This window comes from Nerophis lumbriciformis, linkage group LG26 (assembly GCF_033978685.3).
Source record: "Nerophis lumbriciformis linkage group LG26, RoL_Nlum_v2.1, whole genome shotgun sequence".
NCBI lineage: Eukaryota > Metazoa > Chordata > Actinopteri > Syngnathiformes > Syngnathidae > Nerophis > Nerophis lumbriciformis.
The window spans coordinates 8,999,428-9,025,866 of record NC_084573.2 but is presented as its reverse complement, the minus strand read 5'-3'; the positions used below and the strand labels follow the sequence as shown (position 1 = coordinate 9,025,866).

Sequence of the window (26,439 nt, the reverse complement as noted above, 5' to 3'; positions counted from 1 at the left end):
TTTTCTGAAGTGTTCCTGAGCCCATGTGGTGATATCCTTTAGAGATTGATGTCGGTTTTTGATACAGTGCCGTCTGAGGGATCGAAGGTCACAGTCATTCAATGTTGGTTTCCGGCCATGCCGCTTACGTGGAGTGATTTCTCCAGATTCTCTGAACCTTTTGATGATATTATGGACCGTAGATGTTGAAATCCCTAAATTTCTTGCAATTGCACTTTGAGAAACGTTGTTCTTAAACTGTTTGACTATTTGCTCACGCAGTTGTGGACAAAGGGGTGTACCTCGCCCCATCCTTTCTTGTGAAAGACTGGGCATTTTTTGGGAAGCTGTTTTTATACCCAATCATGGCACCCACCTGTTCCCAATTAACCTGTGGGATGTTCTAAATAAGTGTTTGATGAGCATTCCTCAACTTTATCAGTATTTATTGCCACCTTTCCCAACTTCTTTGTCACGTGTTGCTGGCATCAAATTCTAAAATTAATGATTATTTGCAACAAAAAAAAATGTTTATGAGTTTGAACATCAAATATGTTGTCTTTGTAGCATATTCAACTGAATATGGGTTGAAAATGATTTGCAAATCATTGTATTCAGTTTATATTTACATCTAACACAATTTCCCAACTCATATGGAAACGGGGTTTGTATATATATATATATATCATAGTCAAGGTTACTGTGGTTTATCCGTTATACAGTGCTCAATACCAGGGTGGAGTGGAATTTACCTTAGGTCAGGGATTTCATCCCTACAAGCCTGTTCCGCAGGTTTTCCTGCTCTTCAGGGGATGCAACGAACTGGTCTCATCATGGCGGCACAGAAGCAAGGCGCTACTGTGTAACAATGGCCACACCCCCATGTAATGTACCCTATATATATACATACATATATATGTAACAACCACAGACACTTCAATAAAATCCCCTGAAGAGCAGGGAAACCTGCAAAACAGGCTTGTAGGAATGAAATAGCCTCTGTTTTTTCCTGACCTAATGTGTGTGTGTATATATATATGTATGTATGTATGTATATATATATATATATATATATATATATATATATATATTTAAACCACAGAAACCTTGACTATATATATATATACATACATTTTCTACAGCTTGTCCCTCTCTGGGTCGCTGTGATGATTTGTTGCCCGGATCATGTTTTGCTTACTTTAGTATTTCCTTAGTTGTTGACTTAGTTCTGTGTCTGCACCCGGGTTTGTTTTCGTTGTTGCCACGGGTGCTGATTATCGTCACCTGCCCCTCATTAGCGGTTGGGACGCTCACCTGCTCCCGGTCACTAATCAGAGAGCTATTTAGTCCTGCCTCTCGCCACATGCCTGGCTGTTCTGTGGCGTGATTATGTACTGGTCCTTTCCCCAAGATGCAGATGGACGCTCAGGAGCAGCGTGCAGGTAGGAAGACAGGAGTGCAATGCATGCTGGGAAGTCCTTTCTACCCCCAATCACCAACACACAAGCCTTTAATATTCAGCATATTTATTGACAATTGTTTTGAATCTTATGTGACAGCTGTTTCTAATATTTGGACCACAATATTTACCGTGTGTGTTGTGCATAATGGTGTTATTAATGTGCTTCGGACCTCTGGGTCAACAAAAGGAAGCATGTTTGTTTATTTATTTATTTAGAATAATTGTGCAGGTTACCACGGTGAAGCTGGAGTCAATCTCGTGTGCCCTTCAAATGTTCCGCCCTCTTGTTTCCTTCCTCTCCACACTTCTCAACAAAGAGGGTAAAAGCTTTATTATTCCTGTGGTTTCCTGTTTGAAACACTGAAGTGTGGCAAACATCCACAGCTTGTGAGACATTCCACCCAATATCTGCCATTTGCTTGTCACTCTCCAAATAAATATCAATTTCTGTATTTATTTTTCCAACTCTTAAATCAGCCAACTTTACTTCCATGTTGTACGCACTCACTTGAGTCTCATTTGACTGAAAGTAACAGGAGTCCATTTTTAGAATACATGTGGTATCATGTTTGGTGTTGGTTCTAGTTTTCCTTGGTTTAGTTTACATTTATGTCGCTTCTATTCCTTACTTGTTTACTTTCCCCTTGCTAGGAGTGCTGAGCTTTACACACCAGTTTCTGTTTATTGATTAGTGTCCCAACCTGCTGCTAACACTAATCATGCTCCCTTTTACAATATATACCCGTATCGACATTAACTCGACACATGTCCATTGTTTGTGCTGAAAGGACGTTAGGTTCTCTGTTTGAGTTTCAGGTTTGTTGTTTTCACTACTATTTAGGTTTAACTCTAAAGGCCTTAGTGGCCACATGCGTGGACAGCACCTTTTAGCTCTTATTTCCAAAATTGTGTACACTACTGAATTGGGGTCTTATGGCCGCTTATGTGGACACTTATACTGCCATCTGGTGGTGTCAGAAGAGTATAACATACAATGGAATTTGGAGGGAAAAAAAATGTAAAAATAAAAATTAGCATGAAGTACACATTTGTGTACTTATGGACTAAGTACATCATATCAAAAGATGATTTTTAGTTTTCATGCTTGCCTGACAGCACAAACAATACAAAATCGAGCATAAAACACTAGCATGCTAACATTAGCATGCTAACATTAGCATGCTAGTATTTTATGCTCGATTTTGTATTGTTTGTGCTGTCAGGCAAGCATAAAAACTAAAAATCATTAGCATGCTAGTACAAGAGACGCTAACATTTTTCCAAGATGGCACCTAGTATCAAAAATTCCTGTTTTTATTGTTTAAACATACATTAGCTTAAAAAAAAGATAGCAAAATATGTTAGCATGCTAGCACGTTAACATGCTTGCCTGACAGCGCAAACAATAATACAAAATCGAGCATAAAACACTAGCATGCTAACATTAGCATGCTAGTACAAGAGACGCTAACATTTTTCCAAGATGGCACCTAGTATCAAAAATTCCTGTTTTTATTGTTGAAACATACATTAGCTTAAAAAAAAGATGGCAAAATATGTTAGCATGCTAGCACGTTAACATGCTTGCCTGACAGCGCAAACAATAATACAAAATCGAGCTTAAAACACTAGCATGCTAACGTCAACATGCTAGTATGAGACGCTAACATTTTTCCAAGATTTTAACATTCATTAGCTAAAAAAAGATAGCACGTTAACACAAACAATAACCAGTAATTTATCATGATTAATCCAAATTGAAAAATGTGATTTATCAAGATTTTTATTTATTTTTTGACAGCACTAAAAAAGCATACATTTTCTGAAGGATTTACCGTTTTCTAAAGATTTAAAAAAATTTATTAAATATACAATATAAATATGTACATATTTTAGTTACTTTACCAAACGTTTCTACATTTCTGGGGATGTAAAAGGCACCAATTTGGACTAATGTCCACATATATATATAATTAATTAGTATAAATGAGTACTGAAGACACCTTTTGGAGTAAAATGCTAAGTTTATTGTGTGCTAGTAAGGACAGAAGCTAAATGAAGGTCACTTACAAGAAGAAGAAACAAAAATGGCGCCAAAAGTGTGTCGGACAGTCAAGTCACGTGACAGCATTGTATTTCTCAATCATGACGCGCACATGTGGATGACGCAATATAAACAATATCATACAGGTCAGCGTCAATGCTGGGACTGTGGGGCAGATGCTGCCCCCTAGTGGAAAGGAATGCAACAACACGCCACCCCGGCTCTCCTCCCTTCTTTCTTTCTTTTTTTTTTAAGATTTCTTGTACTCGATTCTCTCCACTTTGACGTCGTCGCCAATCAGCTGGTAGACGTACGTCACCACCGTGGACGCCTGGATGTCCATGAGTACGAAGGAGGGGATGATGTTGCTGGAGGGGAGGAGAAAAAAGGGGACAAGACGTGACTTTGTGTGGAGGCCATACAGGCACGGATTTTAACCAGCAGAGGGCGACATTTATTAAGGCCAGGATGATGGAAGCGTCATGGGAGCAAAATAACTTGCAAAGGTGAGTCCCTTATGTGTGTCTGAGTGCGTGTTTAAAAAAAAAGTTTTTGTTTTGTTACGTTTCTGCCGTTAATAATTGCGTGTACGTGTAATGCAACCTGATTTGTGTACAAAATACTGCTAAAACATGAACTTTTATTGACGTAAAGTAAAGGAAAGTGCATTATAATTGCTCATGGCTTGGACACCAACACGAGTGTGTGTGGCTGCAAGGCGCCGACTAGTGGTGAGTATGAGGAAGGGCACGCTCAACTTACAGACTGACAACTTTTTCACAACTTTGAACCGCTGCACGGACACACAACTCTTACAAGCCAATCGGGGTTCCTGCTTCACACAAATTGCTCTACACACACATCTGAATACATACACACAACTCTAATAGCAGAAACGTAGCAAAAAGTGACAGCCAATCAACACTCTTGCTTCACACAAACCCGACACAAATTGCTTTACACATACACACAACTCTGATTACGGACACACAACTCTTAAAATGGCAGAAACGATCTCCCAAATCTGAAGGAGGGCTTGCGCTCCCCAATTTCAGACAATACTATTGGGCGGCTAATGTACAGAAACTCCTATACTGGATGGATGGAGGCTCTCAAGACCCTCCCGGCCTGGGTATCCCTTGAAACGGCAATCCCACACTCCTCATTACATTCTTGCTTATGCTCATCACTCCCTTTCCCATTTAAACTTGAAGGCGCAAACACCATCGTATCAATCTCCATTAAAATATGGAACCAGCTACGAAAACACTTGGGTTCTCAGGGCCCATCTATATTGACCCCGCTACTTAAAAACCAATTATTTAAACCTTCCTGTACTGACCCCGCATTTATGACTTGGCACGATCATGGTATCACCACTGTGAAAGACCTCTATGCAGACGGAGTGTTCTCATCCTTCACTGAACTCTCTTCCAAATACGATCTGCCGAACTCCCACCTTTTTCGTTTCTTTCAGGCGAGGGACTTCGTAAAGAAGCAGTTCCCACACTTTCCAAATCGTCCTCCGGAAACTCTTATAGATACATTATCTTTGAGCCCTAATCATAAAAAATGTATCTCCATGTTATATACCTCCTTAAGTTCAGTTGCTCCAAACTCTATATCAGTGATAAGAGCCTCGTGGGAGAGCGATCTTAATACCAGCATATCCGATCAACACTGGAACTCGGCCCTGAAACTGGTTCACTCCTCCTCAATATGTGCCCGTCATAGTCTCATCCAATGCAAAGTAATCCATACAATTCACTACACTAATTCAAAACTATCCAAAATCTACCCCACTGTTAGCAATACCTGCAATAGATGCAAACAATCTCCAGCTGATCACGTCCATATGTTCTAAACTATGTTCCTTTTGGGAGGACATTTTTGACACAATTGGAAAAGCATACGGTCAAAACTTTCCTCCCAACCCATTATCAGCCATTTTTGGCGTATGCCCCGATAACATGTGCCCGGTACCACTAAAACACGCTGTTGCTTTTACGACCTTGCTGGCCAGGCGATTGATCTTGTTTAATTGGAAGCTGGCTCGCCCCCCATCACACGGCCGTTGGATTAGAGAGGTTCTCTACAATCTAAAACTGGAAAAACTTAGGTTTTCGCTAAAGGGCTCGGTTCAAGCATTTGAAAGCTCATGGAGCCCTTTTTTGCTGTATGTCAACTCTCTTGACCTATGCCCAGACGCAGATGAGGAATAATCTCCCTTTTATTTATTAGTATTATTTTATTCTATTTTTTATTTTATTATATATTATTATTATTAATTTTTATTTTATTTTATTATTATTATATATATATATATATATATAGGTAAAAGCCAGTAAATTAGAATATTTTGAAAAACTTGATTTATTTCAGTAATTGCATTCAAAAGGTGTAACTTGTACATTATATTTATTCATTGCACACAGACTGATGCATTCAAATGTTTATTTCATTTAATTTTGATGATTTGAAGTGGCAACAAATGACAATCCAAAATTCCGTGTGTCACAAAATTAGAATATTACTTAAGGCTAATACAAAAAAGGGATTTTTAGAAATGTTGGCCAACTGAAAAGTATGAAAATGAAAAATAAGAGCATGTACAATACTCAATACTTGGTTGGAGCTCCTTTTGCCTCAATTACTGCGTTAATGCGGCGTGGCATGGAGTCGATGAGTTTCTGGCACTGCTCAGGTGTTATGAGAGCCTAGGTTGCTCTGATAGTGGCCTTCAACTCTTCTGCGTTTTTGGGTCTGGCATTCTGCATCTTCCTTTTCACAATACCCCACAGATTTTCACAGATGACATGGCACCCCAAACCATCACTGATGGTGGAAACTTTACACTAGACTTCAGGCAACGTGGATCCTGTGCCTCTCCTGTCTTCCTCCAGACTCTGGGACCTCGATTTCCAAAGGAAATGCAAACTTTGCATGGTTGGGTGATGGTTTGGGGTGCCATGTCATCTGCTGGTGTCGGTCCACTCTGTTTCCTGAGATCCAGGGTCAACGCAGCCGTCTACCAGCAAGTTTTAGAGCACTTCATGCTTCCTGCTGCTGACCTGCTCTATGGAGATGGAGATTTCAAGTTCCAACAGGACTTGGCGCCTGCACACAGCGCAAAATCTACCCGTGCCTGGTTTACGGACCATGGTATTTCTGTTCTAAATTGGCCCGCCAACTCCCCTGACCTTAGCCCCATAGAAAATCTGTGGGGTATTGTGAAAAGGAAGATGCAGAATGCCAGACCCAAAAACGCAGAAGAGTTGAAGGCCACTATCAGAGCAACCTGGGCTCTCATAACACCTGAGCAGTGCCAGAAACTCATCGACTCCATGCCACGCCGCATTAACGCAGTAATTGAGGCAAAAGGAGCTCCAACCAAGTATTGAGTATTGTACATGCTCATATTTTTCATTTTCATACTTTTCAGTTGGCCAACATTTCTAAAAATCCCTTTTTTGTATTAGCCTTAAGTAATATTCTAATTTTGTGACACACGGAATTTTGGATTGTCATTTGTTGCCACTTCAAATCATCAAAATTAAATGAAATAAACATTTGAATGCATCAGTCTGTGTGCAATGAATAAATATAATGTACAAGTTACACCTTTTGAATGCAATTACTGAAATAAATCAAGTTTTTCAAAATATTCTAATTTACTGGCTTTTACCTGTATATCTGTCTGTCTCAGGCCGCGTATGTGTGTGTGTGTGTGTGTGTGAGAATGTGTCTGTCTTTGTCGTCTTACTTGTTACATAATTGTGCCATTTGTCCCTCGTTAGTGGGACCTGAGTGGGGTGGGAGGGTGGTTGGGTGGTTTGGGTTTTAAGGGAAAGGGTGTGAATCATTTACTGACTTTAAAATTGTACTGTTTTGACTTGCACTTTTTTCTGTCTATTTGAAAATGCCAATAAAAAAAGTTGGGAAAAAAAAAAAAATGGCAGAAACGTAGCAAAAAGTGACATGTAAAAAGACAGCCAATCAGCACTCTTGCTTCACACGTACACACATCTGATTACGGACACACAACTCTTAAAATGGCAGAAACATAGCAAAAAGTCACGTGTTTAAAAACAGCGTAACAGAGTTCCTGCTTCACACAAATCTTGACACAAATTGCTTTACACACACACACACACACACACACACACACACACACACACACACACACACACACACACACACACCTCTGAATACAGACACATAACTCTAATAGCAGAACCGTAGCAAAAAGTGACATGTAAAAAGACAGCCAATTAAGGTTCCTGCTTCACACAAATTGCTTTACACATACACACCTCTGAATTCAGACACACAACTCTTAAAATAGCAGAAACATAGCAAAAAGTCACATGCAAAAAGACAGCCAATTAAGGTTCCTGCTTCACACAAATTGCTTTACACACACACACCTCTGAATTCAGACACACAACTCTTAAAATAGCAGAAACATAGCAAAAAGTCACATGCAAAAAGACAGCCAATCAGAGTTCCTGCTTCACACAAATCTTGACACAAATTGCTTTACACACACACACACACACACACACACACACACACACACACACACACACACACACACACACACACACACCTCTGAATACAGACACACAACTCTAATAGCAAAACTGTAGCAAAAAGTCACGTGTAAAAAGACAGCCAATTAAGGTTCTTGCTTCACACAAATCTGACACAAATTGCTTTACACGTACACACTTCTGATTACAGACACACAACTCTTAAAATGGCAGATACGTAGTAAAAAGTCACGTGTAAAAAGACAGCCAATCAGCACTCTTGCTTCACACAAATTGCTTCACACACACACACCTCTGATTACGGACACACAACTCTTAAAATGGCAGAAACGTAGTAAAAAGTCACGTGTAAAAAGACCGCCAATCAGGTTTCTTGCTTCACACAAATTGACACAAATTGCTTCACACATACACACCTCGGATTACGGACACACAACTCTTTAAAATGGCAGAAACGTAGCAAAAAGCCATGTATAAAAAGACAGCCAATCAGCACTCTTGCTTTATACATACACACCTCTGATTACGGACACACAACCCCTTAAAATGGCAGAAATGTAGCAAAACGTCACATGTAAAATGATAGCCAATCAGCACTCTTGCTTCACACAAATCTGACACAAATTGCTTTACACATACATGCCTCTAAATACGGACACACAACTCTTAAAATGGCAGAAACGTAGCAAAAAGACAGCCAATCAGGGTTCTTGCTTCACACAAATTGCTTTACACATACACACTTCTGATTACGGACACACAACTCTTAAAATGGCAGAAACGTGTAAAGTGACAACCAATCAGGTTTCTTCCTTCACACAAATCTGACACAAATTGTTTCACACATACACACTTCTGATTACGGACACACAACTCCATAAAATGGCAGAAATGTAGCAAAAAGTCACATGTAAAAAGACAACCAATCAGAGTTCCTGCTTCACACAAATCTGACACAAGCTGAACTTACAGACGGACAACTCTTTTTACAACTTCGAACTGCTGCACGGACACACAACTCTTACACGGCAGGAGTGTCGCAAAATTCACGTGTATAAAGACAGCCAATTAAGGTCCCTGCTTCACACAAATTGCTTTACACATACACACCTCGTATTACAGACACACAACTCTTAAAATGGCAGAAACATAGCAAAAAGTCATGTGTAAAAAGACAGCCAATCAGCAGTCTTGCTTCACACAAATCTGACACAAATTGCTTCACACATACACACATCTGATTACGGACACACAACTCTTAAAATGGCAAAAACGTAGTAAAAAGTCACGTGCAAAAAGACAGCCAATTAGAGTTCCTGCTTCACACAAATTGCTTTACACACACACACACACACACACACACACACACACACACACACACACACACACCTCTGAATACAGACACACAACTCTAATAGCAAAACCGTAGCAAAAAGTCACGTGTAAAAAGACAGCCAATTAAGCCAATTGCTTTACACATACACACAACTCTTAAAATGGCAGAAACGTTGCAAAAGGTCATGTGCAAAAAGACAGCCTATCAGAGTTCCTGCTTCACACAAATCTTACACAAATTGCTTTACACACACACCTCTGAATACAGACACACAACTCTAATAGCAGAAACGTAGCAAAACGTGACATGTAAAACGACAGCCAATTAAGGTCCCTGCTTCACACAAATCTGACACAAATTGCTTTACACATACACACCTCTGATTACAGACACACAACTCTAATAGCAGAACAGTAGCAAAAAGTCACATGTACAAAGACAGCCAATTAAGGTTCCTGCTTCACACAAATTGCTTTACACATACACACCTCTGATTACAGACACACAACTCATAAAATGGCAGAAACTTAGTAAAAAGCCATGTGTAAAATGACAACCAATCAGGGTTCTTGCTTCACACAAATCTGAGACAAATTACTTTACACATACACACCGAAATACGGACACACAACTCTTAAACTGGTGGAAACATAGCAAAAAGCCACGTGTAAAAAGACAGCCAATCAGCACTCTTGTTCCACACAAAGTGACACAAATTGCTTTACACATACACACCTCTGAATACAGACACACAACTCTAATAGCAGAAACGTAACAAAAAGTGACATGTAAAAAGACAGCCAATTAAGGTTCCTGCTTCACACAAATCTGACACAAATTGCTTTACACATACACACCTCTGAATACAGACACACAACTCTTAAAATGGCAGAACCGTAGCAAAAAGTCACGTGTAAAAAGACAGCCAATCAGAACTCTTGCTTCACACAAATTGACACAAATTGCTTTACACATACACACACCTCTGAATACGGACACACAACTCTTAAAATGGCAGAAACGTAGTAAAAAGCCATGTGTACAATGACAACCAATCAGGGTTCTTGCTTCACACAAATCTGACACAAATTGTTTCACACATACACATCTCTGATTACAGACACACAACTCTTAAAATGGCAGAAACGTAGCAAAAAGTCTCATGTAAAATGACACCCAATCAGGTTTCTTGCGTCACACAAATTGCTTTACAGATACACACCTCTGAATACAGACACACAACTCTTAAAATGGCAGAAACATAGCAAAAAGCCATCTGTAAAAAGACAGCCAATCAGGGTTCTTGCTTCACACAAATCTGACACAAATTACTTTACACATACACACCGAAATACGGACACACAACTCTTAAACTGGTAGAAACGTAGCAAAAAGTGACATGTAAAAAGACAGCCAATTAAGGTTCCTGCTTCACACAAATCTGACACAAATTGCTTTACACATACACACCTCTGAATACAGACACACAACTCTTAAAATGGCAGAAACATAGCAAAAATCCACGTGTAAAAAGACAGCCAACTCTTGCTTCACACAAATTGACACAAATTGCTTTACACACACACACCTCTGAATACATACACACAACTCTAATGGCAGAACCGTAGCAAAAAGTCACATGTAAAAAGACAGCCAATTAAGGTTCCTGCTTCACACAAATCTGACACAAATTGTTTCACACATACACACACCTCTGATTACAGACACACAACTCTTAAAATGGCAGAAACGTAGTAAAAAGTCTCATGTATAATGACACCCAATCAGGTTTGTTGCTTCACACAAATCTGACACACATTTCCTTACACATACACACCTGATTACAGACACACAACTCTTAAAATGGCAGAAATGTAGCAAAAAGTCACAAGTAAAAAATTTTAATTTTTTTTTACACAGACAAATTATAATATGGACAGACAACCTAAAACACGCACACATGGCTGTGATGACACACACATTGAGATACAGACACACACACATTAGTACACAGACACCTGGATTGGATTACAGACGCACAGACTGAGATACGCATTTGCAAATCATTTTGATACAATAATACTTCCAGAGGTACCTCGGTTTTCATTAGTACGGTAATCCCTTCTAAAAGGTCACAACATGTAAACTAAATCAATTTCCGCCTCCCACCCAAAAAAATAATCACGTAAATCAAATTAACCTAATTTGTTTTTGTCGACTGAAAAAGTCACATCCAAAGTAAATGTGAAGCTTTCCTTGGACTATTTGGCGTAGGGACTTCCTTTTAGGCTCTTTGAAGTCTTCCAAAGACAACATCCATCTACAGTGACAATCTTTGGTACTTTAACTTAATTTAAGTAAGTGTTCATGTTGTACATCGGTTTTGGAAACATGCACAGTCCAAACACCTAGCTTGGTGGTATGGACTGAGAGAGACCAGGGTCATAGCCAGAGTTGGGTAGAGTAGCCAGAAATTGTACTCAAGTAAGAATACTGTTACTTTAGAGATTTATTACTCAAGTAAAAGTAAGGAGTAGTCACCCAAATATTTACTTGAGTAAAAGTAAAAAGTATGTTGTGAAAAAACTACTCAAGTACTGAGTAACTGATGAGTAACCTGTTCGTTTAATAATGACGGCAACAAATAATGCACAAAAACATAAAAATAGCAATGAGCAAATTCAGAGCCAGGAATATCTCTTAAGCAACTAAAACAATAATTTATATTGAATAATAATACATTAACATAAAAAAATGAAGGCAAATTGAGCCACGATAACTTAACAGCACCATAGGCTCAGTAGGCAGAGATTACAAAGGAAAATAACAAGTTAGCCTTTACGCAAACCATAAACTGATAGGTGTGGGCTGCACCTGGGAACACACTATGCACTTCTGATTGGTGTTTGTATGCATGCGTGTGTGTGTGTGCGACTGTGCGTGTGAGTGTGTGTGTCTATGGGGCTGCAGTGCGTTAATAAATGTCCCCACACGATGTACATTTCACAGTGATTCATAGCAGGGAAGCTAACATCAGCCTACGGTGACAGCCAAAATATCAACTAAACGTTTCTTACCGCCATGTGCTTCCTCAAATATGACGTTGAGTTCATGTAAGCTTAAGCTTGTTAATCATGTGACCGCCTGGCTCTGTTTGATTGGTGAAACGGAGTCAAACGTCACCAGTGACTGCATTTGATTGGTGAAACGCAGGCATGCTATAGATCCTACTTTGAAGGTCTGTCTGACGGACCAAAACAAACAAAGCGTGCATTAACAGCATACTTGCCAACCTTGAGACCTCCGATTTCGGGAGGTGGGGGGTGGGGGCGTGGTCGGGGGTGGGTCGGGCGTGGTTGGGGGCGTGGTTAAGAGGGGAGGAGTATATTGACAGCTAGAATTCACCAAGTCAAGTATTTCATATATATATATATATATATATATATATCTCCTGAAAATATGCAAACAAAACTGTGTTTAGATAAATAATTGATACTTCAAACTTGCATAAATAAATATTAAGGAATATAACATAACTTGGCTTCTGAGAGTTTCAAAATGTAATGAATAAAATGCTAAAGTTGTTGATAAAGTATAATTCTATGGCTGGATGTATTAAGGAGTCACGAAAAAATACAAATAAAAATACAATTAATTTTGATGTTTTTAGCAAAATGTAGTAAAAATGTATTTAGTTTTTTTTTTTTAAATTAATAAATATATTTATTTTTAGGTAAAATAAACATAATACTACAATTTATCTCTAGTCTGGATGATTTAGTTCTTGTCACCCTGTTGTCCTCCCATCATGAAAAAAGGCTGTCCTCACTCAGGTCCGCATGGAGCTGGAGGGGGCGTGGCTTCCAGCTCCGGCTGAAAATCGGGAGATTTTCGGGAGAATAATTGTCCCGGGAGGTTTTCGGGAGAGGCCCTGAATTTCGGGAGTCTCCCGGAAAATTCGGGAGGGTTGGCAAGTATGATTAACAGATCGATAAAAATCTGTAGCGAGCTGAATGTAGATAAATGGAGCGGAGTAAAAGTATCATTTCTTCTCTATAAATATACTCAAGTAAAAGTATTTTGCATTAAAACTACTCTTAGAAGTACAATTTATCCCAAAAGTTACTCAAGTAGAGTAAATGTAGCGCGTTACTACCCACCTCTGGTCCTTGCATACTCCCAATTCAAGGCTAATAACTGCAATACGCTAATATATATGTAAATAGCATTTCCCATCAGTATGGTCATCTTCTTTGAGCATATTACCATAAGTTTTTCCCATTTGACACACGACACAAACATGTACCTTTCCAGCGCAGTGTATGCCCCGGTGGCGGAGCCCGGGTTGATGTAGAACTTGTTCTCGTTCTCAAAGGCCTCAAACTTGTGCGTGTGGCCCGAGATGAGGATGTCCACGTCCAGCTGCCTCTGCAGCAGCGCCAGGCTGGCCATGTCCCCCCACGGGATCACCTGGTGCCCGTGGATCAGCCCGATCTTGAACTGGCCCACCGTCACCACCTTCTGCTCCGGGTAGTTCAGGTTCTGACAGGGCGCACAAAAGAAAGGGTTGGAAGTTTTGAAGGGCGTCGTCCGGACGCTGAACGGACCTCGTCGAAGTCTCCGCGGACGATGTGGACGTCGCCTGCGAGAGTCTTCAGGTAGTCGTAGCTCTCCTTGGTGCACAGGTTGCCCGTGCAGAGGATGTGCTGGATCTTCCCCGGCACCAGCAGCTTCTTGAACTTGGCTGGCAGGGTGTTGCACCGGTGGGGGATGTGCAGGTCGCCTAAGACCAGGACCAACTGGCGCACAAAAGGAGAGGTTAGATGCCCGTCAGTGACACGAGTGGACCAAGAGGGTCTCCGTGAGGTACACCCGAATTGATTCATCCAGCAGGGAAACACCACCAGGAGCTCCGAGCAGAGTGTTACTTGATTCAACCACGTCCAGATTAGCTCCGTAGAGTGGGGAAACACAACAAGCCATTTCACAGTCCCTCCAGGATTTTACTTTTTTGTGATTGCCGTGGCCTAAAATGCCTTATTTTATCTTTTTTCCAAGAACCTTGCATCAGCTGGTGAGTTCACACATTTGTTTTTACTTGTTCTTTGTAACCCTAACCACAAAAATCATAGTTTTATTTACTTCCAACTCCTAATTCATCTGCAAATATTAGAACTAAATATCACAAGTATTCACAGCCTTTGCTCAATACTTTGCGGATGCACGTTTGGCAGCAATTACAGCCTCAAGTCTTTTTCAATACGATGCCACAATCTTTGGGCAGTTTGGCCCATTCCCCTTTGCAGCACCTCTCAAGCTCCATCGGGTTGGATGTTTCTATACATTGCCGCATTCATCTTAGTGTAGTCAGGGAGTGTATATACTATCACACAACTTTTATGCCTAAAGGGGAACATTATCACAATTTCAGAAGGGTTAAAACCATTAAAAATCAGTTCCCAGTGGCTTATTTTATTTTTCAAAGTTTTTTTCAAAATTTTACCCATCACGCAATATCCCTAAAAAAGCTTCAAAGGGCCTGATTTTAACCATAGTTATATACACCCGTCCATTTTCCTGTGACGTCACATAGTGATGCCGATATACACCCGTCCATTTTCCTGTGACGTCACATAGTGATGCCGACACAAACAAACATGGCGGATAGAACAGCAAGTTTATAGCGACATTAGCTCGGATTCAGACTCGGATTTCAGCGGCTTAAGCGATTCAACAGATTATGCATGTATTGAAACGGATGGTTGTAGTGTGGAGGCAGGTAGCGAAAATGAAATTGAAGAAGAAACTGAAGCTATTGAGCCATATCGGTTTGAACCGTATGCAAGCGAAACCGACGAGAATGACACGACAGCCAGCGACACGGGAGAAAGCGAGGACGAATTCGGCGATCGCCTTCTAACCAACGATTGGTATGTGTTTGTTTGGCATTAAAGGAAACTAACAACTATGAACTAGGTTTACAGCATATGAAATACATTTGGCAACAACATGCACTTTGAGAGTGCAGACAGCCCAGTTTTCATCAATTAATATATTCTGTAGACATACCCTCATCCGCTCTCTTTTCCTGGGGGTCTGGCGGCAGATTTCTTTGACTTTATCGTTGGAAATGCATCTGCTTTGAGTGTCGCAAGATATCCACACATTCTTGCCATCTCTGTCGTAGCATAGCTTTCGTCGGTAAAGTGTGCGGAACAAACGTCCAATTTATTGCCACTTTTGCATCTTTGGGCCACTGGTGCAACTTGTTCGTGTTGTTACACCCTCCGACAACACACCGACGAGGCAAGATGTCTCCAAGGTACGGAAAACAGTCGAAAAAACGGAAAATAACAGAGCTGATTTGACTCGGTGTTTGAGAAAATGGCGGATTGCTTCCCGATGTGACGTCATGTTGTGACGTCATCGCTCCGAGAGCGAATAATAGAAAGGCGTTTAATTCGCCAAAATTCACCCATTTAGAGTTCGGAAATCGGTTAAAAAAATATATGGTCTTTTTTCTGCAACATCAAGGTATATATTGACGCTTACATAGGTCTGGTGATAATGTTCCCCTTTAAGGGCCGTTGCTATAATTATTGTCAATTGTGCTGAAGTGGTATTTTTCTTTGTCTGTGCAAAGCTGGCAATCCAAAAGATTGCAAGCCAGTCTGGTATCAGTGTTTGTGTCCAGACAGCCAAGGCCGAACACCGCCGTGACGCAGACAGAGCACAGACGAGGCGATATCGCCAGCGTCAACACATTTGCATTTTTGTATAATCATATATTGTGTCTAACTGGAGTTGTCGAGATTTACCCCCTTCCCTCAGCGACAGTTCAGTGATGTAAACGGGCAGCTCCCAAATAAATAGAGGAAGCACGCGGGCTGAACTTTTAGAACGTAGTTTGGATCTGTAACTAGAATACAGCCCAAAACACGTGTCTCCTCATTGAGCCAAATTGAACTCTGTCTCTGCATGATTCCTTGCTTCTCATCTGTTTAATAGATGTCATCAGAGATTGAACCTGACAGGGAGGTGACCAAGAACCTGATGGTCACTCCGTCAGAGCTAGAGCATTCCTCTGTGGAGAGAGGAGAACCTTCCAGAAGGACAACCATCTCTGCAGCAATCTACCAAAGGTAGAGTGGCCAGACGGAAGCCATTTCACATTAAAAGTTTGCCAAAAAAGCACCAGAAAGAATCTCACATCTTGACAAGCAAAATTCTCTGGTCTGATGAGACAAAGATTAAAGTCTTTTGTTTTGGAGGAAACCAACCAATACCATCCATGCAGTGAAGTAGGGCTGCAACTAACGATTAATTTGATCATCGATTAATCTGTCGATTATTGCTTCGATTAATAATCGGATAAAAGAGACAAACTACATTTCTATCCTTTCCAGTATTTTGTTGGAAAAAAAACAGCATACTGGCACCATACTTATTTTGATTATTGTTTCTCAGCTGTTTGTACATGTTGCAGTTTATAAATAAAGGTTTATAAAAAAATAAATAAAAAAATAATAAATAAATAAATTGCCTCTGCGCATGCGCATAGCATCGATCCAACGAATCGATGACTAAATTAATCGGCAACTATTTTTATAATCGATTTTAATCGATTAGTTGTTGCAGCCCTACAGTGAAGCATGGTGGTGGCAGCATCATGATTTGGGGATGGTTTTCAGCGGCAGGAGCTGGGAAACTAGTCAGATTAGAGGGAAAGATGAATGCAGAGATGTACTGTGACATACTGGATGAAAACTGACGCTTCCCATCCAACCAGTTGGAGATTGAGATGGCAGGAAGCACCAGCCAAATATGCGGGCCCGACCAACGCTGCTTGCAGCTTTAATTATTAATTGTTTTTTATTTCAAGTAACTTTGAAAAATTAGAAAAACTAAAACTTCACATTGTGTTGAATTTTGAGGATAAAAATGAATTGATTCTATTTTGGAATAAGGCCGTAACTAGGGGTGTAACGGTACATAAAAATTTCGGTTCGATACGTACCTCGGTTTAGAGGTCACGGTTCGGTTCATTTTCGGTACAGTAAGAAAACAACAAAATATAAATTTTTTGGTTATGTATGGAGATGTCCGATAATTTCGGCCTGCCGATATTATCGGCCGATAAATGCGTTAAAATGTAATATCGGAAATTATCGGTATCGGTTTTTTTTATTATCTGTATCGTTTTTTGTTTTTTTTAATTAAATAAACATAAAAAACACAAGATACACTTACAATTAGTGAACCAACCCATAAAAACTCCCTCCCCCATTTACCCTCATTCACACAAAAGGGTTGTTTCTGTCTGTTATTAATATTGTGGTTCCTACATTATATATCAATATATATCAATACAGTCTGCAAGGGATACAGTCCGTAAGCACACATGATTGTGTGTGCTGCTGGTCCACTAATAGTACTAACCTTTTACAGTTAATTTGACTAATTTTCATTAATTACTAGTCTCTATGTTACTGTTTTTATATTGTTTTACTTTATTTTTTATTCAAGAAAATGTTTTTATTTTATTTATCTTATTAATTTTTTTTAAAAGTACCTTATCTTCACCATACCTGGTGGTCCAAATTAGGCATAATAATGTGTTAATTCCACGACTGTATATATCGGTTGGTATCGGTATCGGTAATTAAAGAGTTGGACAATATCGGAATATCGGATATCGGCAAAAAGCCATTATCGGACATCCCTAGTTATGTATTTACCAAATTTGTAAACAATGGCATAACATACATATATAGACACACAGGGTCCATTGCCAGGGTTAATGTGGTCAACATATATAAAATAAAAACTAAATAAGATAAGGCTCAGAATGGTTTCTTAAGAAAACCTTTCTACATATAAAGTACTTTTTTTGATTGATTGATTGAGACTTTTATTAGTAGATTGCACAGTACAGTACATATTCCGTGCAATTGACCACTAAATGGTAACACCCCAATAAGTTTTACAACTTGTTTAAGTCAGGGTCCACGTTAATCAACATTAAACTGCCTCAAGTTTTTACTCAGATTAAATAAAATGACAAAACTTTTCCTGCAAGGATACATTTGATTGGTCAGATCACTGGTGTCAAACTCAAGACCCCAGGCTGAAAACACTCCATGCAATTGCAGTTTTCCTTCACGCATGATTATTTAATGCATCAAGACACTCCATGCACCTTAGTTTTAAAATAACTCCCACCAGAAATATCACGCCATTTAGAAATCCTGGAGGGTCTGATTTGAGTGAGCACAAAGGTGAACGTATTGAGTGTCTGAACTCGTATGTGAACGTACGACATTGAGTACGCCCTTGAAGGACACCCTGGCGTCAGACACCCAATAAGAGACGAGTTGACGTCAGAGGCGTTTAAAAATCACACAAGAAACAACCACAAACAAAAAAGCTTTAGGCTCAAAACACAACCTCATCACTCCACACAGATGTTGGCACTCCAAGTATTATCAGTTTGGACACGCTCATTTGAGGAGAGGGAGCTAAATGGGAAACATTTTTTGCGACTTTTTAAAGGATTTCCCTCTCATATCCCTCCTTTGACCAAAAAATTTATATTTTCCGCATTTTTTCCCCCATTTTCTACAAATCAGTTACATTTATAGGTTACCAGGCTGAAATTTGGCCACATAGTTTAGAACAAGTTAATCTTTAATACGGCACTCTTTGCAAAGTGATTCCAAATAGGAGATATTCATTTACTATACACTCAGGCCCCTTTGCCCATTTTGGTCCCCCATTGACTCCCATTGTAACACATATTTTTCAATGTACTGAAAACCTAACATGTTATGATACTTTCACCACAAATACTGAATGGATCTAAGCAAGTCCCTTCCAAATACAAGGAAAAATCATTGTGGGTGTAATTACACTTCTCAACCACTAGTTAAAGTGAGACACCTATCATTTATTCATATACAGCAAACTCATTTTAGATGGGGGGGGGGGGGGGAGGGGGGGGGGGGCACATGGACAAAAATCTACTGGTAAAATCACGGCACGATAACTTAAAAATAAAGACAACTTCAGATTGTTTCCTTTGTTTAAAAATAGAACAAGCACATTCTGAAAATGTACAAATTATAATGTTTTTTATTTTATTTTTACACTTACAAGTTGCGGTTAATAGTATTCTATCTTTATTTGTCGTTATTTATACTTTCTGAATACATTATGTGATAATGTTCATCGGTCAACTCATTGGTGTTAATTTTCAATCTATCACGATAAAAAAATCATATCAAAATCAAATTACAGGATGTTATTTATGTAGTTTGCTCATTTTCCTCGACTGGCGCACTAAAATGTGGTTTATTTTATTTTTTACATATGTAGCATCATCTACAACAGGGGTGTCAAACTCAAATACAGAGTGGGCCAAAATTTAAAACTGAACAAAGCCGTGGGCCAAGGTTGAACAAATTAACCTTTTAATAGGGACCCAAACAAGTTTTGCATTGAATATTGAACAAGCAAGGGTTATATTACTTTATAGTGACATGCAAAATCGAGTTTCAAATAATAATAATAATAATAATTCAAAAAATATCAATGGCATATCAAATACAATTTAAATAAAAATTGAATGCTTCTTTTCTATTTGCAGCCTTCTGAGGTAAATATCAACATTAACTTTTTCCACAGGCTAATAAATTTGAAAATAAATTAATGAATAAACCAACCATTCAGGACTTTAAACTGCTCAGTTTGCAACACACTGATCTAATCTGATGTGCCCAAGCCAGATACCTGCCATCTTTTCTTGGATGCTAGTTCATTAATGTCGGGGCTCAGGCTTTGAGCTGAGGCATCCCTCATTATCTCACGAAGGTGTTCATCAGTCATTATACCTCGTAGTCCACCCGGACCACAGTCTTAGGGGCGTGCTTTAAAGGCACTGCGTTTATCGTCCTCCACGAGCTGTCGTCACGTCTGCTTTTCATCCATTCCAACAACGTGCCGGCCCGATCACAAAACATGTGCGACTTCAGGACGCACACACACGTAAATGCAATGCATACTTGGCCAACAGCGATACAGGTTACACTGACGGTGCCCGTATAAATAACTTGAAGACTGTTAGAAATATACGCCACACTGTGAATCCACACCAAACAAGAATGACAAATACATTTTGGGAGAACATCCGCACAGTAACACAACATAAACACAACAAAACAAATACCCCCCCCACCCTCCTGTTGGGTGTTGTGCAATGTCTTATTCAGTCTGGAGTGTCCTAATCTAATGGGTGGTATGATTTATTCTTCCTTTGGGCTCCCTCTTACAGTTCTTCCCGCTCCTATTGTGTTCTGTAATGGCTATAAGAGTCTTCCTGTTGTACCCTCGTCCCAATGTGATTGCCGGTCTTTCAAAATATTTATTTTAATTACTGATTTTGCCTTTGTCTTACGGAGTGGTACCTCTCTGAGCTGCTCTAGCGTTAGTTTCTGTTTTGCCAGCTGATCTGCCAATTCATTGCCCTCTATGCCTGTGTGAGCCAGAAGCCATAGGAACCTTACGCTGGTATTCACCCAATCAAGCCTGAACAGCAGTTCATATATTTCATTAACTATATTTTGTCTGCATTGTGACCTAAAATTTTGAATAGAGATTAACGCTGACCTTGAGTCGGGCCGCTACCTTTTTTCTAGCTGTGACTCTTCTACCCGTTGTAGTGCTGCGGTGATTGCCATTAGCTCGTCTGTAAACACTGCCAAATGGTTTGGTGTTCTTTCTTGAACTGCAATCCGCAGCCTTGGTACTACAAATGCAAGCCTGTATTTCCTCTAATTAGATCTTTACCATCCGCCCGTGAATATTCCAATATGATTTGCATATTTAAAAGGGGGCGTGGTCTGGAGGTGCTGAGCCACACCGACATCTGGGACCAATTTCAAGTTCATTGATGCAAAACAGAAATGTGCTTGGCTGTGATACATCTGACTTTTTACTGACGTACGTACTTTCCGGGATTTGAAAATATGTCCATTTTTTAGTAGGAATGCCACACAACTCTAGTCCTGTCTGCTAGAAAATATTTTTGAATGTGAAATGAAAGCATCACAGTACTTTCATTGCCTCTGACAATAGGAGCGGGAAGAACTGTAAGGGGGAGCATAGGAGCAGGCATCTATGTTGCCAACTTAACTTATACTGAGCAAGTATTCAGACCCGTCTAGATTGTAGCGACAAATATAGCTACTTATTCGGGTCCTATTGAACATTTTTGGAGATTAAAAGGAAAAAGCATGTATCGCTCCTGCACCCCAGAGGCAGAAGAATGCTCGTTTGTATTGTTTGATTTTCTCATTTTGGGGCCAATTATGCATCACACATTACCCCCCCTTCAACCTTGACGCTGCAAATAGATTGGTAGGTCGGGGGTGTTTTTGAATGTGAAATGAAAGCATCGCAGTACTTTCATTGCCTCTGACAATATTAGCGGGAAGAACTGTAAGGGGGAGCACAAAAGAAGAATAAATCATACCACGTATTAGATTAGTACACTCCAGACTGAGTAAGACATTGCCCCTTATGACTGACTACCGTTTTCCGCACAAGTCCAGTGTTAGTGAGCCAGGCAAGCCAAAGCCAACACATCTCTGATCCGCCGTCGGACGAATACACTTACCCGGTGACCGGCCTGGTTGATTGGAGACGAGCAAGCGGGGCGGAGGGACAAGGAGAAGGGATGTGTGTGGATGACAGAATGACAAAAGGCATCATCATCACAAAGATTGGTGGGGGGAGGTGTAAAGAGAGAAAAGCAAAGAGCAAACAAAAAGTTGGGAGAAAGGGGGGGGAAACTGAAATTAGAAATTAAACATGAATGGACACTTATTGATATAAACAAAACAAACAAAATGTTATTTGACAGTAAGGGGTTTGTCGTATTATACATCATATGATCGGTGCGGCGTCTTCAGTAATGCGGACGCTGTATCGATCCGTTGTGGTGAAGAAGGAGCTGAGCCGGAAGGCAAAGCTCTCAATTTACCGGTCGAGCTACGTTCCCATCCTCACCTATGGTCATGAGCTTTGGGTTATGACTAGAGATGTCGATTTATGCTTTAAAATGTGATATCGGAAATTATCGGTATCGTTTTTTTTATTAAATCAACATAAAAAACACAAGATACACTTGCAATTAGTGCACCGACCCAAAAAACCTCCCTCCCCCTCACACTCATTCACACAAAAGGGTTGTTTCTTTCTATTATTAATATTCTGGTTCCTACATTATATATCAATATATATCAATACAGTCTGCAGGAATACAGTCCGTAAGCACACATGATTGTGCGTGCTGCTGGTCCACTAATAGTACTAACATTTAACACTTAATTTTACTCATTTTCATTCATTACTAGTTTCTGTGTAACTGTTTTTGTATTGTTTTACTTTCTTTTTTAATTTATTTATCTTATTTTATTAACTTTTTTTTTTTTAAAGGACCTTATCTTCACCATACATGGTTGTCCAAATTAGGCATAATAATGTGTTAATTCCACGACTGTATATATCGGTATCGGTTGATATCGTTATCGGTACTTAAGAGTTGGACAATATCGGCAAAAAAGCCATTATCGGACATCCCTAGTTATGACCGAAAGGACAAGATCACGGGTACGAGCGGCCGAAATGAGCTTTCTCCGCCGGGTGGCGGGTCTCTCCCTTAGAGATAGGGTGAGAAGCTCTGTCATCCGGGAGGAGCTCAAAGTAAAGCCGCTGCTCCTCCACATCGAGAAGAGCCAGATGAGGTGGTTCGGGCATCTGGTCAGGGATGCCACCCGAACGCCTCCCTAGGGAGGTGTTTGGGGCACGTCCGACCGGTAGGACCCAGGACACGTTGGGAAGACTACGTCTCCCGGCTGGCCTGGGGAGAGGGAATTCTGGGCTTCTCTGCTTAGGCTGCTGCCCCCGCGACCCGACCTCGGATAAGCGGAAAAAGATGGATGGAATTGTAAATAACGAACAATAACAGATCAATTAGCCAAAGCTATATGACTTTGTTAAAATGTCTGATTTAGACAAGACGTGGTGTTAATGAATGAGTGCATGCATGAGTGATTAGATCGTAAGTGACAAACATTAAGAGAAGCGTCACGTCAGATGCTAGCTTGTTAGCACAGCAAGCTAACCACTTGACAAACGGTGGGAAAGTCACGTTAGCGTGAATGTGTCGTCATGCAGACAAAGGTTTGAGCTGAAAGAGCAGTCTGGGGCTGGAAATAAAGACCTAAGAAGTGTTTGTGACATGTTTTTGCCTAACTGCTCAGCTGTCATGTGACCGTTGAGCCATCTCGGACTTGAGGCGTCACCAAAAAAAAAAAACCTTTAAGCTGAAAAGCAAAATGTCACACTCATTCCTTTTCCGGACAACACGTAAGGGAGGTGCTGTAAAATCGCCGCACGAATGGGTAACATGGTGCATTTTTTTAGGGTTATTTTTTAATACTCACCATCTTCTACGCCGCTGTTTGTGCTAGTCAAGTTGAGGAAGCGCCTACGTGCGTGCGGCGTCACCCGCTCAGCGAATCAGAATTCAGAACGCGCCCACCAATCCATCAAGTGCAATATCACACTTCCGTTTGAGCACTTCCCTTTCATGTTATCAAATAAAAGCACCCAGCAAGTGAACATTCGCTCAAGCAACTCCCAAGTCATTTCTCCTCGGAGCGCCACAATCGTGCACATGTATTTAATAATTACAATTCACGCGTGCGTTCAACTATTTCGTTCACCAAACACAGGCACTCAACGAACGCCGTAACCGGAAGTAGCGCCATGTGCCACCTACGCGAGCTTCCTTAAAGCGAATCAGAAAACGCTCACGAATCCATCCATCCATCCATCCATCCATTTTCTACCGCTTATTCCCTTTGGGGTCGCGGGGGGCGCTGGAGCCTATCTCAGCTACAATCGGGCGGAATCCATCAAGTGCAATACTTGCCAACCCTCCCGAATTTTCCAGGAGACTCCCGAAATTCAGTGCCTCTCCCGAAAACCTCCCGGGACAAATATTCTCCCGAAAATCTCCCGATTTTCAGGCGGACCTGAGTGAGGACAGCCTTTTTTCACGACGGGAGTACAACAGGGTGACAAGAAATAAATCATCCAGACTAGAGATAAATTGTATTATTATGTTTATCTTACCTAAAAATAAATATATTTATTAATTAAAAAAATTAAAAAATAAATACATTTTTACTGTATTTTGCTAAAAACATCAAAATTAATTGTATTTTTATTTGTATTTTTTCTGACTCCTTATTACATCCAGGCATTAGAATTATACATTAAAATAAACATATTTGAAATAATTAATTTTAAATGATCATAATAATTCATTTAAAATGACCATATTTAATTATTAAAATAATTGCTTGTTTATCAACAACTTTAGCATTTTATTCATTACATTTTGAAACTCTCAGAAGCCAAGTTGTTATATTCCTTAATATTTATGTATGCAAGTTTGAAGTATCAATTATCTAAACACAGTTTTGCTTGCATATTTTCAGGATGTATATATATATATATATATATATATATATATATATATATATATATATATATATATATATATATATATATATATATATATATGAAATACTTGACTTGGTGGATTCTAGCTGTCAATATACTCCTCCCCTCTTAACCACGCCCTAAACCACGCCCTGCCCCACCCCCGACCACGCCCCCACCCACTACCTCCCGAAATCGGAGGTCTCAAGGTTGACAAGTATGAATATCACACTCCCGTTTAAGCACTTCTCTTTCATCTTGTCAAATTAAAAGCTGGCCAGCAAAGTGAACATTCGCTCAAGCAACTCCCAGATCATTTCTCTACAAAGTTTTACCTCGGGGCGCCACAATCGATTATATAGCTACAATTCACGTGTACTTTCAAACATTTCATTCATCAAACACAGGCGAGTCCTAGCTGCCACTCAACGAACGCCGTAACCAGAAGTACCGCCGTGTGCCGCCTACGCGAGCTTACAAGTAAATGAGTCCTTAAAGCATGGGCGTCAAACTCTGGCCCGCGGGCCAAATTTGCCGTGTAATTTAATTTGGCCCTTGTAACAGCGCATCCACCGCTAATACTCATACTTGCCAACCCTCCCGATTTTCCTGGGAGACTCTTAGGGCACGTCCGACCGGTAGGAGGCCACGGGGAAGACCCAGGACACGTTGGGAAGACTATGTCTCCCGGCTGGCCTGGGAACGCCTCGGGATCCCCCGGGAGGAGCTGGACGAAGTGGCTGGGGAGAGGGAAGTCTGGGCTTCCCTGCTTAGGCTGCTGCCCCCGCGACCCGACCTCGGATAAGCGGAAGAAGATGGATGGATGAATGGACTCTCGAATTTCAGTGCCCCTCCCGAAAACCTCCCGGGGCAACCATTCTCCCGTATTTCTCCCGATTTCCACCCGGACAACATTAATGGGGGCGTGCCTTAAAGGCACTACCTTCAACGTCCTCTACAACCTGTCATCACCTCCGCTTTTCCTCCATACAAACAGCGTGCCGGCCCAGTCACATAATATATGCGGCTTCTACACACTCATGAGTGAATGCAAGGCATACTTGATCAACAGCCATACAGGTCACACTGAGGGTGGCCGTATAAACAACTTTAACACTGTTACAAATATGCGCCACACTGTGAACCCACACCAAACAAGAATGACAAACACATTTCAGGAGAACATCTGCACCGTAACACAACAATAAACACAACAAAACAAATACAGCAGAACCCCTTGCAGCACTAACTCTTCCGGCACGCTACAATATACACCCCCCCCCGCTACCACCAAACCCCGCCCCCGCCCACCAAGTTAATGTTGATATTTACCTCAGAAGGCTGCAAATAGAAAAGAGGCATTACATTTTTTATTTAAATTGTATTTAATATACCATTGATGTTTTTTCGTTTGTTTTTTGAAAGTTGATTTTGCACTATTAAGTTATATAAGTGTTGCTTGTTCAATTATCAGTGTTAAAGCAAATCAGTGTAG

The 26,439-nt window shown here is 40.3% G+C and overlaps 1 protein-coding gene across 2 annotated transcripts; it reads right to left on the bottom strand.

Annotated features, from left to right (window-relative positions):
- Positions 1-3,445: 3,445 nt before the first annotated feature.
- vps29 (VPS29 retromer complex component) lies at positions 3,446-24,012 on the bottom strand. Of its 2 annotated transcripts, none has more exons than XM_061987438.2 (4): positions 23,879-24,012; positions 13,982-14,173; positions 13,681-13,916; positions 3,446-3,853 (listed from the first exon to the last, which is right to left on the bottom strand). In XM_061987438.2, exons 1-4 carry the CDS (start codon positions 23,879-23,881, stop codon positions 3,736-3,738), a joined length of 549 nt encoding a protein of 182 aa, XP_061843422.1. In that variant the 5' UTR covers positions 23,882-24,012; the 3' UTR covers positions 3,446-3,735. The 2 variants fall into 2 exon arrangements, with proteins under 2 accessions (XP_061843422.1, XP_061843421.2); XM_061987437.2 differs by lacking the exon at positions 23,879-24,012 and adding an exon at positions 22,048-22,339.
- Between the last annotated feature and the right edge of the window lie 2,427 nt (positions 24,013-26,439).